The 16,014-nt window shown below is 45.8% G+C and overlaps 1 protein-coding gene across 2 annotated transcripts in view; it reads left to right on the top strand.

The window, feature by feature from the left end:
- The window catches only part of ATP7B (ATPase copper transporting beta), a 122,472-nt gene that overhangs the window by 29,507 nt on the left and 76,951 nt on the right, over positions 1-16,014 (top strand). The window contains exon 1 of one of the 2 annotated variants that reach the window (XM_077298129.1): positions 13,925-14,222. The exons of the other annotated variant lie outside the window; for it this stretch is intronic. Within the exon in view, the coding sequence (XP_077154244.1) occupies positions 14,028-14,222 (195 nt within the window). The 5' untranslated portion in view covers positions 13,925-14,027. Of the gene's footprint in view, positions 1-13,924; positions 14,223-16,014 lie in introns of those variants that run through there. 2 annotated transcript variants of the gene reach the window in all.

Below are 16,014 nucleotides of genomic sequence, written 5' to 3'. Positions count from 1 at the left end.
AAGTGAACTGAACTGTTTAGCCACGCCAAAGGTGCTCCAAGCACCAGTGCTCGATTTGAACAGTTAGTTTGTGCTGACACACGACCTGTTGATATTTCAAAAATTCTTCCTGCACAAGCAGATCCACCTACACAAGTTCTTGGAAAGTTGTCTCCCCTGCCCACCTCCATCTGTAAAATCCAGTTCTCAGAAGGAAGAGGGGAGCAGTGAAGCTTTATGCTGAGAACCTGTTACAATAGCTTCTCTTGTCTCCATTTATTAAATTATCGAAAATTATGCTTGTTTTTTTTTAGATGGTACTCGTTTGATTAGGGAATTTATTTTCTCTGGTTGCATTCTCCTGTGTAATAGAAGATTACCGTACAAATATTTACTTTTAATCACAAAATATATTGAACTACCAGTAGTTGTATCACAAAGAAGCAGAAGAGGGCAACATAACTCAATGCTCATACAGGAAAGAAGGTTACTGTCACAGTTCCACCACTCTGTGTCCTAGGGATGCTGTGAATGACCGCTCTGCCACCCTTAAAGATCGAGGGCTTTCTGAGCTGTCAGGGTTGTGAGTGACAGCTCTACCTCCCAATCTGAGGCTCAGGTGTAAGTATTGTGATTGACAGCTCAGCCGGCCTATCTAGCTGGGTCTGTGGGATCTCCTCCAGGCGTTGAAAATTTGGGTGATTACAGGGCTAATTAGCACTCTAACAATTGTCAGAGCATTGCCAATTGTAGCCTTGGTCAAGTGGTGTGTGTTTGCTCGGTACTCTTATTAGGGTACCGTTACACAAAACGATTTACCAACGATCACGACCAGCGATACGACCTGGCCGTGATCGTTGGTAAGTCGTTGTGTGGTCGCTGGGGAGCTGTCACACAGACAGCTCTCCAGCGACCAACGATGCCGAGGTCCCCTGACGTAACCGCTGTGCTCTGCTTTCACTTTACTTCCGGCAGTCAGTCAGTGCGGAAAGCAGACGGCAAGGGACCTGACAGACACCGGAATGTGAGTATGTACTGGTTTTTTTTTTACATTCACGATGGTAACCAGGGTAAACATCGGGTTACTAAGCGCGGCCCTGCAGTTTTTAAATAAAGGTCTTTGTTAAGGGAAAAATAAATCGAAACCTACAGGGCCCTGTGTGAAAAAGTGATTGTCCCCTAAATCTACCGTATTTTTTGGATTATAAGATGCACTTTTGTTCCCCAAAATTTTTGGGGAAAGTGGGGGGTGCGTCTTATAATCCGAATTTGTGTGCTGTGCTGTAGAGGAGGGGGAGCGGCGCTAGAGTGGTGTCAGGGGGCTGGAGTGGGCTGGCTGTGGGCTGCAGAGACATCGGGAGGTCACGTGCGCCCACTCATTAGCCTCATGTAATATTCTCTGCACCCGCTGTCCATCACCTCGGTGCTGAAGCCGCACCGAGTTGGTTAACAGGGGAGTGGTGCATATTGCATGTGCCTGCACTCTTTCCCCCCCCCCCCCACTCCAATCATGGATATGCCCCCACGGTCACTCTATATTCCCCTTCTGCTGGCATGCGCATGGTCCCCCCCCCGGTCACTATATGCCCCCCTGCTGGCATGCGCATGGTCCCCCCCCCGGTCACTACATGCCCCCCTGCTGGCATGCGCATGGTCCCCCCCCCCCCCCCGGTCACTATATGCCTCCCTGCTGGCACGCACATGGTTTCCCCAGTCACTATATGCCCCCCTGCTGGCACGCACATGATAAAATAACAAACACTTAACTCACTTTCTAATGATGGCTCCGAGCTTCCAGTTCCCCCCCCCTGGGCTCTTCCTGTGTCTGTGCTGACATCCGATCATGTGATTGGCACAGCACAGTGATGTCATCATTATGTGCCCAGGTCACATGATCCGATGCCTGGGAAACAGGAATCGCAACCGAGGAGCTGAGAGCACGGAGCCATCATCGGAAGGTGAGTTAAGTGTTTGTTATTTTATCATGTGCGTGCCTGCAGGGGGGATGTAGTGACTGGGGAAACCATGTGCGTGCCAGCAGGGGGGCATATAGTGACCGCGGGGACCATGTGCATGCCAGCAGGGGGGCATATAGAGAGAGAGAGGGGGGCCATGTGCGTATCGGCAGGGGACATATAGTGACAAGGGGGGGCCATATCCAGGATGGGATGGGGGAGGCTATGTGCCAGCACAGGGAGACAGTGTGCCAGCAGCACAAGGGGGCAGTGTGCCAGCAGCACAGGGGGGCAATGTGCCAGGTTGGGTGTTATATAGATACCAGGATGAGGGACATACAGTATATATATGATTTGTAAGACGGACACTGGCATTATAAGACAGACCCCAATTTAACATAAAAAATGATAATTTTTTTCTCTTTTTCTTCACCAAATTTGGGGGTGCTTGTTATAATCAGATACATCTTATAAAGCAAAAATACGGTAATAACTGGTTGGGCCACCCTTAGCAGCAACAACTACAATCAAGCGAGACCGCACGTCATCATCTCGCGAGAACGCAATGCACGGTGCGGTCACCGGAGTGTCGGGAGGAGCGGGAAAGGCCTGTTCTGGATCCAGGGGGCCGACGGACGATGAGTATATAACTAATTTTTATTTTTTTAAAATTATTTTTAACATTAGATCTTTTTACTAATGATGCTTCATAGGCAGCATCAATAGTAAAAAGTTGGTCACACCGGGTTAATAGCGTTAACGGACTGCGTTACACCGCGACATAACGCGGTCCGTTAACGCTGCCATTAACCCTGTGTGAGCGCTGACTGGAGGGGAGTATGGAGCGGGCGCTGACGGCTGTGAAGTAGGGAGGGACTGGCGGCCGCGACCAACAAGCGACGTGGGATTTCCGGGACAGACAAAGACAGACACAAACAGACAGACGGAAATGACCCTTAGACAATTATATAGTAGATGGATGGCACATTTTTTATTTTTGTACCATGGAAGAAAGTGGTCCATCAAACTCTGTATACTTTTCTGAAATTTTCATACCTTCAGGGACCATAAAGGGGCCAATCAGCTCGCTGATTCCAACCCAGCACATGACTCCACCATCTCCTTGCTGATGTCGCAGCTTTGTTGGAACATGGTGGCCATCCGCCAACCATCTACTACTCTATCCATCTGGACCATCCTGGGTTGTAAGGCACTCCCCAGTAAAAAAGACTATTTTAACCCCTTTACCCCCAAGGGGGGTTTGCACGTTAATGACCGGGCCAATTTTTACAATTCTGACCACTGTCCCTTTGAGGTTATAACTCTGGAACGTTTCAACAGATCCTGGTGATTCTGACATTGTTTTCTCGTGACATATTGTACTTCATGATAGTGATAAATTTTCTTTGATATTACGTGCGTTTATTTGTGAAAAAAACTTAAATTTGGCGAAAATTTCGCAATTTTCCAGCTTTGAATTTTTATGCAATTAAATCAGAGATATGTCACACAAAATACTTAATAAGTAACATTTCCCACATGTCTACTTTACATCAGCACAATTTTGGAACCAACATTTTTTTTTAAGTTAGGGAGTTAAAAGGGGTAAAAGTTGACCAGCAATTTCTCATTTTTACAACACCATTTTTTTTTTTTTTTTAGGGACCACATCTCATTTGAAGTCCTTTTGAGGGGTCTATATGATAGAAAATAACCAAGTGTGACACCATTCTAAAAACTGCACCCCTCAAGGTGCTCAAAACCACATTCAAGAAGTTTATTAACCCTTCAGGTGTTTCACAAGAATTTTTGGAATATTTAAATAAAAATGAACATTTAACTTTTTTCCCCAAAAAATTTACTTCAGCTCCAATTTGTTTTATTTTACCAAGGGTAACAGGAGAAAATGGACCCCAAAAGTTGTACAATTTGTCCTGAGTACCCCGATACCCCATATGTGGGGGTAAACCACTGTTTGGGCGCATGGCTGAGCTCTGAAGCGAAGGAGCGCCATTTGACTTTTCAATGCAAAATTGACTGGAATTGAGATGGGACGTCATGTTGCATTTGGAGAGCCCCTGATGTGCCTAAACATTGAAACCCCCCACAAGTGACACCATTTTGGAAAGTAGATCCCCTAAGGAACTTATCTAGATGTGTTGTGAGCGCTTTGAACCCCCAAGTGTTTCACTACAGTTTATAACGCAGAGCAGTGAAAATAAAAATTCTTTTTTTTCCCACACAAATTATTTTTTAGCCCCCAGTTTTGTATTTTCCCAAGGGTAACAGGATAAATTAGACCCCAAAAGTTGTTCAATTTGTCCTGAGTACGCTGATACCCCATATGTTGGGTAAACCCCTGTTTGGGCGCATGGGAGAGCTCGGAAGGGAAGGAGCACTGTTTTACTTTTTCAACGCAGAATTGGCTGGAATTGAGATCGGACGCCATGTCGCGTTTGGAGAGCCCCTGACGTGGCTAAACAGTGGAAACCCCCCAATTATAACTGAAACCCTAATCCAAACACACCCCTAACCCTAATCCCAACGGTAACCCTAACCACACCCCTAACCCTAAACCCAACCCTATTCCCAACCGTAAATGTAATCCAAACCCTAACCGTAACTTTAGCCCCAACCCTAGCCTTAACCCTAATGGGAAAATGGAAATAAATATATATTTTTTTAATTTTTACCCTAACTAAGGGCGTGATTTACTATTTATAGCGGGTTTTCTAGTGGATTTTTATGATTGGCAGCCGTCACACACTGAAAGATGCTTTTTATTGCAAAAAATATTTTTTGCGTTACCACATTTTGAGAGCTATAATTTTTCCATATTTTGGTCCAGAGAGTCATATGAGGTCTTGTTTTTTGCGGGACAAGTTGACGTTTTTATTGTTAAGATTTTCGGGCACGTGACATTTTTTGATCGCTTTTTATTCCGATTTTTGTGAGGAAGAATGACCAAAAACCATTTATTTATGAATTTCTTTTGGGGGGGGCGTTTATACTGTTCCGCGTTTGGTAAAATGGATAAAGCAGTTTTATTCGTTGGGTCAGTACGATTACAGCGATACCTCATTTATATCATTTTTTTATGTTTTGGCGCTTTTATACGATAAAAACTATTTCATAGAAAAAATAATTATTTTACTCGGACTCCCATGACAGCACGACGAGAGAGGGGATCCGCCCATTAGGAACAGGAAACCTACAGATACAAAAGGGCGGCACCTCTCCCCTGCATCAGTTGGTTTCCTGTTCCTAAAGGGACGGGTGCCTACAGATGAACTAAAGGAGCCCAGGCCGGCCGGACCGAATCTGGTAGCGGGGGGTCTCCTACCTCGGCCGGTGCGGAGAACCCTGGAGACGCCACAGTGGTCCTGGCTGGACTGCACGCGGTGGCGTTCGCAGCAGGGAGCGGAGTCCGGAGGATTTCCTGCCTCCATCAGCGTCGGCGCCGGTAAGTATACCCATTGGTGGTGCAGCAGTGCGGTGAATGTGGGGTGCCGGCGTCAGGGCTGTCTGGGTGAACTCCCGGAGCGCTGCGGTCCGTCCCCAGCGTCCTGCACCGCTCTCAGCGTGTGCTGGAGCGTTTCCGGGTGCGGTGACGTGAGGGGGCGGAGTTAGCAGCCGCTTCCGGGTCGCCAGGTGTCTGCGCATGCGCAGTCGATCCAAGATGGCGGCGCCCATAGCATCCTGATGCCGGTTTTCTCCCACATGGTTTCCTGCCTCCCTGCTGTATCCTGAGCCAATGGGGCAGCGCTGACCTATCTGCTGACCGGATCCAAGGGGGATTTAAGCAGGTGACAACTGCAGAACCCTGCTTTTGGTCGCAAGTCATCATGGAGAGTGGTGGTGAGCAGCAGCAGCAGCAGCAGCAGCAGCTGGATGAGGTGCGTCAGAAGCCCAAGGACAAGGACAGAAGCGACCAGTCCAGTCGAAGAAGCTCATCCGCAAAAGGATCCAGAGCTTCGGCTAGGAAAGAACCCCCTCGTATTCCGGTACTTACTTTGGCGCACGGGTAAGTGATCTACGTGAAAGTTCACTCTGTGACGCAGGCCCCCTATACTTTATCATTCTAGGGGAAGAAAAGCACGGACAAGTCAAAGCATAAGGAATGTGCCCTCTGTGGGGTCCCCTTACCTGATTCTTGTCCCAAAAAATTATGTGCCCCCTGTATACAACAGACGGTGAGGTCTACAGGAGTGGTGGGGTGGAAGTGACATTAGGTCAGATAGTAGTTATCACCTATATTGTCCTCCCCTAGGTAGCGGAAGAATCTGTGAGTGCGGCTAACCTGAAAGAAATGATCCGTTTGGAAGTAAGGGAATCCCTACGGTCCCTGTCCCAAGCGGGAGGTTCAAAACATAGGACCCCCCTGGACTCTAATTCTTCGGAGGAAGAAAGAGAAGAGGGTGCCTATCACTCAAGTCCTTCCTCCTCTTCTTCAGATGAGGAGTCTGGACGATTCTGTCTACCCCTGGATAGAATTGACAAAGTCGTCAAGTCTGTTAGAGGCACAATGGGGATAGAAGAGCCCAAGCCGCAGCCCTCAAAGCAGGATATGATGTTCAGCGGATTGGATCGTAAAAAACATAGATCTTTCCCGGTGAACAAAAAAATCCAAGACTTGATTCTCCGAGAATGGAAGAAACCCGAGAAAAAGGGTTCCTTACCGCCAGCGTTGAAACGCAGGTACCCTTTCGATGATCCGGTTGTGGAAACATGGGATAAAGCCCCTAAGCTGGATGCGGCGGTGGCAAAAGCGTCAAAGAAAGCCTCATTGCCATTTGAGGATATGGGGACCCTCAAGGACCCCCTTGACAGAAAGGCAGATACTTTCCTTAAAGGAACCTGGGAGACGGCGGCGGGATCTCTAAGACCAGCAGTTGCCGCGACATGTACAGCCAGGTCTTTAATGGTCTGGCTGGATCAGTTAGAGTCCCAGCTCAAGGACTGCGCTTCCAGAGATTCCATTCTGAAGGCTTTACCAACAATGCAGAATTCTGCGGCCTTTCTGTCAGACGCATCTGTGGACTTTGTCAGGATGGCGGCTAGAGCGGCAGGACCTCTCCAACGCGGCTCGTAGAGCTTTATGGTTGAATTGCTGGTCTGGCGACATTCAATCCAGAACTAAGCTCTGCGCTATCCCGTGTAAAGGAGAATATCTCTTTGGACCAACTCTGGATGAGTTGCTGGAGAAAGCGGGGGATGATAAGAAGAAATTTCCTAATCCGTCTTCAGCATCCTACCGCATGCCCTTCATTAAGAGGAGATTTGGTCGCGGGAAAAAACGCGGATCCTCACCCTCTAGAGAAAGTTTTAGATGGGAGGATAGACGCGGAAGAGGTACGGGCTATATGTTCCGCCGTTCCTCGAAAGAACAGAAAAAACCGGACCAATGACTAGCAATCCGTGTGGGGGGTAGACTGTCAGCATTCTCCTCAGCTTGGTGTGACATTACGAACAGTAAATGGGTCCGAGGCATCATAGCGAAAGGTCTAAGACTTGACTTTGATCACTGGCCTCGAGATAAATTTAAATTAACCCCTTTACGTTCCTCCCCCCTTGAGCAAGCAGCCTTGGAAGCAGAGGTCACGAACTTATGCTTCAAGAATGTTTTGGCTGAAATCCCAGTATCAGAAAGAGGGAGGGGATTTTACTCTCCTCTCTTTCTGATCAAGAAGCCGGATGGATCGTTTAGAACGATCATAAATCTTAAAGGCCTTAATAATTTTCTGACCAATGAATCGTTCAAAATGGAATCAATTGGTTCAGCAATAAAAATGTTGTTTAAACACTGCTTCATGGTAGTTGTAGATCTAAAGGACGCGTACTATCATGTCCCAATACATGAAGACTTCCAGAGATTCCTGAGGGTAGCTGTGTCAATGGGGGGACAAATTCGTCATTTCCAGTTTAGAGCTCTTCCCTTTGGCTTATCAGCGGCTCCTAGGGTGTTTACCAAGTTAGTGGCCGAAGTCATGGCGCACTTACGAGAGTCTGACATCTTAATTGTCCCCTATTTGGATGATTTCCTTATAGTTGGGAATTCAGCAGACCATTGCCTCTCTCAGCTAAAAACAACCACAACCAAACTTGAGCATCTGGGGTGGATTGTGAATTATGAAAAATCCCGATTACAGCCCCAGAAAATACAGAGATTCTTAGGACTATTGTTAAATTCAGAGACCCAACAGTGTTGTCTTCCGCCCGACAAGTTATTACACATCCAACAACAGGTGTCTAGAGCAACTGATAATCCATCCATGACACTTAGACAGGCTATGTCACTGTTAGGATCCCTATCCTCGTGCATTCCCGCTGTCCGTTGGGCCCAATTTCACACCAGACCTTTACAATCCGAGGTACTGGTTAATGACAGAATCTTACAAGGGTCCTTGCAAAGTCAGATTACTTTGGGTCCAGAAGCACTGACATCTCTTAGATGGTGGCTAATCAATGACAATTTATCGGCAGGAGTTCCCTGGGTGACACAGGTGACACGTATTGTAACGACAGACGCTAGCCCTTCAGGTTGGAGAGCACACATGGATGACATGATAGTTCAGGGTCTATGGGACCCCCTAACATCAGCCTCCTCCAACCAAAAAGAATTAATGGCGGTTGAACTTTCAGTTAAAAAATTACTCATATATCTGCAGGGTCACCACGTCAAGATCCTCTCGGACAACCAGGTGGCGGTCGCATACATAAATCACCAGGGTGGAACTCATTCCGAATCACTGATGAGAGTGACAGATCGTCTATTCCAGACTGCGGAAGACCATTTTCTATCTTTAACCGCACTGCACATAAGAGGAAAAGAAAATGTAAAAGCGGACTTTCTAAGCCGCAACACCCTGAGACAAGGGGAGTGGTCTCTAAACGGTCTTGTGTTCGACCAGATTGTCCACAAATGGGGACATCCAGAGGTGGATTTATTTGCCACCAGGGACAATCGGAAGACAGTAAAATTCTGTTCCCTAAATCCCAGGGAGAATCCTCTAGCGGCAGACGCCTTTCTGATCAGTTGGAACTTTTGGCTGGCTTATGTGTTCCCCCCGCTGGCCTTGATACCTCTGGTAATCAGGAAGATAAGAGAGGATCGGGCAAGAGTTATTTTGATTGCCCCATTTTGGCCCAGAAGGGCCTGGTTCACCTGGCTCAGGATCATGTCAGTGGAGGACCCCTGGGTGCTTCCGGACATTCCAGATTTACTCTACCAGGGTCCAATCAGCCATCCTCAAGTAAAGAATCTCCATTTAACGGCATGGAGTTTGAGAGGGCGTTACTGAAGGACAAAGGGTTCTCCCCAAATTTGATTGAAACCCTTATGAAAAGTAGAAAGCAGATTACAACAACAATCTATGCTAGAACCTGGCGGAAATTCCTAGCCTCTTCTGACTTTAATTTAGAAGAGGGAATTCCTATAAAACAGATCTTAGAATTCCTGCAAAGGGGCTTAGAGCTAGATCTATCCACTAGTACCCTAAAGGTACAAGTCTCGGCCCTAGGGGCCTTGTTTTCCTGTAACATCGCCAATAATTATTGGATCTCAAGGTTCATAAAAGCTTCTAGCAGGGCTAGACCCATACATAAGGATAGATCTATGCCGTGGGATCTTAATCTAGTCCTGTCAGCATTGACTAGAGAGCCGTTTGAACCATTACAATCTGCTTCAATTAAGGCCTTATCCCTTAAAACAGCATTTCTGGTAGCGATAACATCTGCCCGTAGCGTAGGGGACATACAAGCTCTCTCCAGAATTTCCCCTTACACAGAGTTTCTGCCAGATAGGGTAGTCCTCAGACCGGACCCAGCCTATTTACCAAAAGTGTCATCACGGTTTCACAGGTCACAGGAGATAGTTTTACCATCTTTCCTTCCCAATCCCTCCAACCCTAAAGAAGAGCTACTCCATACACTAGACGTTAGGAGATGCCTGTTAGAATACATCTGTTACTGATACATGGAAGAAAGATAATGCGTTATTTGTATCTTTCCAAAATCCTAGAAAGGGACTCAGGGTATCAAAGTACACACTAGCGAAGTGGATTAGGGAGGCTATCTCTTTGGCTTATACTGCAGGTGGGGGTCCGACTCCGCAGAATCTGAGGGCGCATTCCACCAGAGCCATGGCTACATCCTGGGCGGAAAAATCTGGAGTATCAATCGACCAGATATGTAAGGCGGCCACATGGTCATCCCCGTCCACCTTCTTTAAACACTATAGGTTGGATTTAGGGGCCTCCTCTGATCTCACCTTCGGGTTAAGGGTGCTGCAAGCTATAGTCCCTCCCTAAGGTAGTGTTACATCTCTGTAAATCTCTCGTCGTGCTGTCATGGGAGTCCGAGTAAAGCATTAAGCTACTTACAGGTAGCGGCATTTCTCGGAGGCCCATGACAGCACCCTTAGTTCCCTCCCTATTTCACGTGGGGGTTGCACCTCCTATAATGTATATATCTCACGTATGATACCCAGTTCCAATATATGGGTTATAATATTGTATATAAACTGTATATAATGTATATTTTTGTGTGCCACTAACCGCGGTAGTCCTCTCAAGGCTCTGAAATACAACTGATGCAGGGGAGAGGTGCCGCCCTTTTGTATCTGTAGGTTTCCTGTTCCTAATGGGCGGATCCCCTCTCTCGTCGTGCTGTCATGGGCCTCCGAGAAATGCCGCTACCCGTAAGTAGCTTAATGCTTTTCCATCGCTTTATTCTGAGGACTATAACTTTTTTTTTATTTTTTGCTTATGATGCTGTATGGTGGCTCGTTTTTTGCGGGACAAGATGACGCTTTCAGCTGTTCCATGGTTATTTATATCCATCTTTTTGATCGCGTGTTATTCCACTTTTTGCTTCGGCGGTATGATAATAAAGCGTTGTTTTTTGCCTTTTTTTTTTTTTTTTACGGTGTGCACTGAAGGGGTTAACTAGTGGGACAGTTTTATAGGTCGGGTCGTTACGGACGCGGTGATACTAAATGTGTACTTTTATTGTGTTTTTTTTTAAATTTAGATTAAGAAATTTATTTTATTTTTTTTTAGGAATTTTTTAAATTTTTTTTTTTTTTTTTACACTATAACATTGCCCCGGGGGGGCATCATGTTATAGTGTAAGATCGCTGATCTGACACTTTGCAGACCACTGTGTCAGAGCAGGCGCTGGTAAGGCTACTTTCACACTAGCGTCGTGCGCTGCACGTCGCTATGCGACGTTGCGGCGCACCGACGCTAACTGTGGAAGCGCCGCACAACTGGGGCAGCGGATGCTGTTTTTCAACGCATCCGCTGCCCCATTGTGAGGTGCGGGGAGGCGGGGGCGGAGTTCCGGCCGTGCATGTGCGGTCGGAAAAGACGGGAACGACGCACCAAAAAACGTTACAAGCAACGTTTTTTGGTGGCGACGGTCCGACCCAACACGACGCAACCATCGCACGACGGTTGCGACGTGTGGCAATGCGTCGCACTGCGTCGTTAATAAAAGTCTATGGAGAAAAAAACGCATCCTGCAAGCACTTTTGCAGGATGCGTTTTTTTCTCCAAAACGACGCATAGCGACGTGCAGTGCACGACGCTAGTGTGAAAGTAGCCTAAGCCACCTCCCTGCAGGACCCGGATGCAGCCCTGTGGCCATTTTGGATCCGGGCCTGCAGGGAGGAGGAGGTAAGAGACCCTCGGAGCAACGCGATCACATCGCGTTGCTCGGAGGGTCTCAGGGAAGCACGCAGGAAGCGATGCTTCCCTATACCGCCGGAACACTGCGATCATGTTTGATCGCAGTGTGCCGGGGGTTAATGTGCCGGGGGTGGTCCGTGACCGCTCCTGGCACATAGTGGCGGATGTCAGCTGCGATAGTCAGCTGACACCTGGCCGCGATCGGCCTCGCTCCCCCCATGAGCATGGCCGATCGCTATGAAGTACTATCCCGTCGGTGGCAATACGGGCCCACCCCACCTCGACGGGATAGTACGTCTAATGTCAGAAAGGGGTTAAAATTTAGTCTTCATGTATGTTTTGGCCAACTACAACTGTTTTTGTTTGTGAGCACTGTTTAGGGGTGGCCAAATAGTATGAATATGCACAACTGCAAGGTTCTAGAGGATTCTACACTTTTAGGTTTGCAGGACTGTAGAGCCACCAGCAGCTTCAAATACCTGTTTGCTGCTTTGTATTGGTATTTTAGTAGCTGATCTCTTAATCCAACAAGGAGTTTGTATGTTCTTCCTGCCTCAATGGCGACAGTGCCGATAATGTCTGAAGAGCGCTGTGGAATTAATGGCGCTATATAAGCGAGTAAAATAAATAAATGTTGTCTGGCAGAAACCTTTCTCATTATGCCTTTATCTGCACAAACCAGTCTGTGCTCTGTATCAGCCACAAATCTCTTCACAGTGCAATGATCACACTTAAGTTTTTGTGAAATATTTACTGTTTTCATACTTTGTCCAAGGCATTGCACAATTTGGTATTTTTCGGCAGCAGTGAGATCCTTTTTCTTAACCAAATTGCTTGAAACCTATGGCCTGCTTAATAATGTGGAATATCCGTCTTAAGTAGTTTACCGTTAATTGGGCTTGTCTGACAAACGTATTACGTGTTAGAGATTGATTTCAGTGATCCAAAGAGCCCTGAGACACCCACAAATCCATGAGGTTATTGGAAAAACAAAAAAAGTACATCTTTATAACCATTAAAGGGGTATTCCCGTCTCCAAGACCCTATCCCAATATGTATATGGGTGTAATAATATTTGCAAATACCTCCAATTAGAAATGTAGTATAGTTCTTCTGATTTGCTTTGTAGCTTAGCACATGTGCAGGGCATTGCAGTACCTTAGGTATTGACCACTCATATAGTGACAGTCACTTAGTGGCCATAACTATAGATACCTAAGCTACTGCAATGCCCTTCACATGGGGTAAGCGACATAGCGAATCAGAAGAATTGTACTACATTTTTAATTAGTTTTATTATTATTATTATTCCTACTACTACATATTGAGAGGATCTTGACGATGGGAATACCCCTTTAAATCCAATTTGCACAATAATTTGGAACGTGGCGTAGATGTAAAGCTTTCCCATTAATCATTTGTATCACTATCTGACAGTAGCTGCTCCCAGTCATTGTTCTGGTGTGCAGCTAAAACTAAAAGGAAGAGAGAAACTGGGAAAGAAAAAAGCACAATAGGGTCTTATCTGGTAACAATGGGGTGTCAGAAAAAGGGGAGATACTCACCTTGTTAGACTGCTGAATGGCAACACAAGGGGCATATAACAGCTGCTGCACAGATACCGGTCAAGGAAACGACCATGGATCTAGAGATGAGGTTTTGTCCTGATGAAGAGGTGCTGTGTGACCCCGAAATGCGTTGACTTGTTTAATAAATTTTTTTTTTTTTCCAAAGACCATTCGCCATCAGCAGCGCATGAGTGATACTTCCGTCTTCATCAGCTTTTAAAACTACGCTTTTAAAAAAAGATATTTTTTTTTATTTGCCCAAGTAATGTTTTTTTTCCAGTTTAAGTTGAAATATTATCACTGCATTCAAGGCTTTCGTAAACAGTGAGATTTCCAAAACTACAACTCGTCCTTCATATCAAGAAGCCTTCATATGGTTGTCGACCGAAAAATAAAAACGTTATGTCTCTTGAACAAAAAAGGGGGAAAAAGAGAATGTGAAAAATGAGTCCTTAAAGGGTTAATGTATTATGATACTAGTACATTCACCCAGATAGAGTAACGGAGCCCAATATTAAAAAATGAGAGCAGAGATGTTGCACAGGGGTGGAGAGTGAAATGCGGAGCCACATTGTGTGCGCCGTCCAGCTGCTGTGATATGTATGAGAGGGACAGCCCTCTTGTACTCAGTCGCTCGGCTGTGTGCGGAGACAGAGATCAGTCTAATATCTCAGAGGAAGAAGATCTTTAATTCCTAGGAAGAGACGTGATTGTTACGAATGTGGACAGAGCCAGGATTCTGCTCATTGCTGCATCCCTTTTACATGGATTATATTTTGGATGTCTCATCCACAGTTTTGTATTAATTTCACTGCCCTTGTAAAATTATTCTTAAAATGATTTTGGCAAAGCACATTTTTAACATCAATGACACGGAAGAAAGGGTTAAAAGTATGGATAATCTAGCTCTGACCGACCATAGGAAGTCTCATGATATTATTCAGCATGCAGATCCTAACTCTCCAGATGATTGCAAGAAAAGGGATCAATCGGGAATAATGACCGGAGATCCTGGAGACCCCAAGGAAGAGGTCAGTAGGATTAGATATCTGACGTTGCATGCTTTTTTCTTATTGAATTGTCCTAAACCCACAAAATTTATGCTAGTTTTTAAAGACTTTGGCAAGTGCTAAAAACTCAACTTGTGAAACAAATTTAGTAATCCAAACTAATTTCTAAACAAAAAAAAAAAAAATTAATAAACTAATACGGTATATTTATTGTAAGAAAAACATTCATAAAACATTGTACAACTTTTCTTTTCTGAATGTTGGATATAGGTTTCTTTTTTTATCATATGTAACATAGCTTGTTTTTCTCATGACATTAGAAGTATGCCCTCTTCGAACTTTGACTTAGAAAAACCCCCACATCTGGTCGATAAAAGGTAAAAAAAATTAGGTAAATACAACCTCAGGTCAAGAGCACATGACAAATTACACAGTGCCCTACATTTTGGCTTGGGCTTAAATAAATAAAAAGTAGAATATTGAAACTGTAAGGCTGCTTTCACACTAGCGTCGGTATGGGCCCGTCGCAGTGCGTCGGGCCGACGTACCGACGCATGCTGTGAAATAAATGCCCGACGTGGGCAGCGGAAGCAGTCTTTCGACGCTTCCGCTGCCCCATTGCAAGGTGCGGGGAGGAGGGGGCGGAGTTTCGGGTCGAAAATGGCATCTCGACGCACAAAAAAAGTTACATGTAACGGTTTTTTGTGCCGGCGGTCCGCCAAAACACGACGCAATACGTCGCAATGCGTCGGTAATGTAAGTCTATGGGGAAAAAAACGCATCCTGCAGACAACTTTGCAGGATGCGTTTTTTTCTCCTGAACGACGCATTGCAACGTATTGCAAACCACGCTAGTGTGAAAGTAGCCGAAGTACACCCTTACTGCTCTCATATGAATTAAGAGAATGAGTAGCAGCCATGTGCTGCTTATCAAATGCCATTGATTTATAGTTCATCAGCAAATGTGATCACTTCTATAACTGCAGAAGTTTTGTCAGTTGCTGCTCTGCAGCTTTCATGCATTTGGTAACACAATGCCAAGGAGGGAAGGTATCAACATTCATCTTAGGCTACTTTCACACTTGCGTTTTTTTAGCTTCCGTCACAATCCATCGCTTTTTTAGAATGCAGGATCCTGCATTTTCCCATAGACCTGTATTAGCGACGGATTGTGACGTATGGCCATCTGTCGCATCCGTCGTGCACTGGATGCGTCGTGTTTTGGCAGACCGTCGGCACGAAAAAAGTTCAATGTAATGTTTTTTCGTACGTCGTGTCCGCCATTTCCTACCGCGCATGCGCAGCCGGAACTCTGCCCCCTCCTCCCCGGGACATAGAATGGGCAGCGGATGCATTGAAAAACTGCATCCTCTGCCCACGTTGTGCACAATTTTCACAACGTACGTCGGGCCGACGCATTGCGACAGCCCCGTACCGACGCAAGTGTGAAAGAAGCCTTAGTGAAGCAATTGTTGCTGCTCATGAATCTAGGAAGTGGGCTATAAGGCCATTTCTAAACCGGTTGGAATCCATCGTTATACAGTGAAAAAGCGTATTCACAAATGTAAAACATTCAAAGCAGTCAACTGTCTTTCCAGAAGCGGATGTCCCAGCAAATTACACCAAGTTCAGTCCTTGCGATGCTCAAGAAAATTGCAAAAGACCCAAGAGCTAGAGATCCGGCTCCAAAGGCCTCAGTTGGCTTGTTAAATGTTCAACTTCATGACTGTACAATTGTGACATCTTGGTTAGTACCCATCACCTCTATTTCTGCCTTTGTCACTGGACACTGTCGTCCATTTGTGACCGGTAA

The sequence above is a fragment of the Ranitomeya variabilis genome, chromosome 3, assembly GCF_051348905.1.
Source record: "Ranitomeya variabilis isolate aRanVar5 chromosome 3, aRanVar5.hap1, whole genome shotgun sequence".
In the NCBI taxonomy this organism is placed as follows: Eukaryota; Metazoa; Chordata; class Amphibia; order Anura; family Dendrobatidae; genus Ranitomeya; species Ranitomeya variabilis.
Note: the sequence above shows the minus strand (reverse complement) of the source record. Positions and strands in the feature narration are given on the sequence as shown.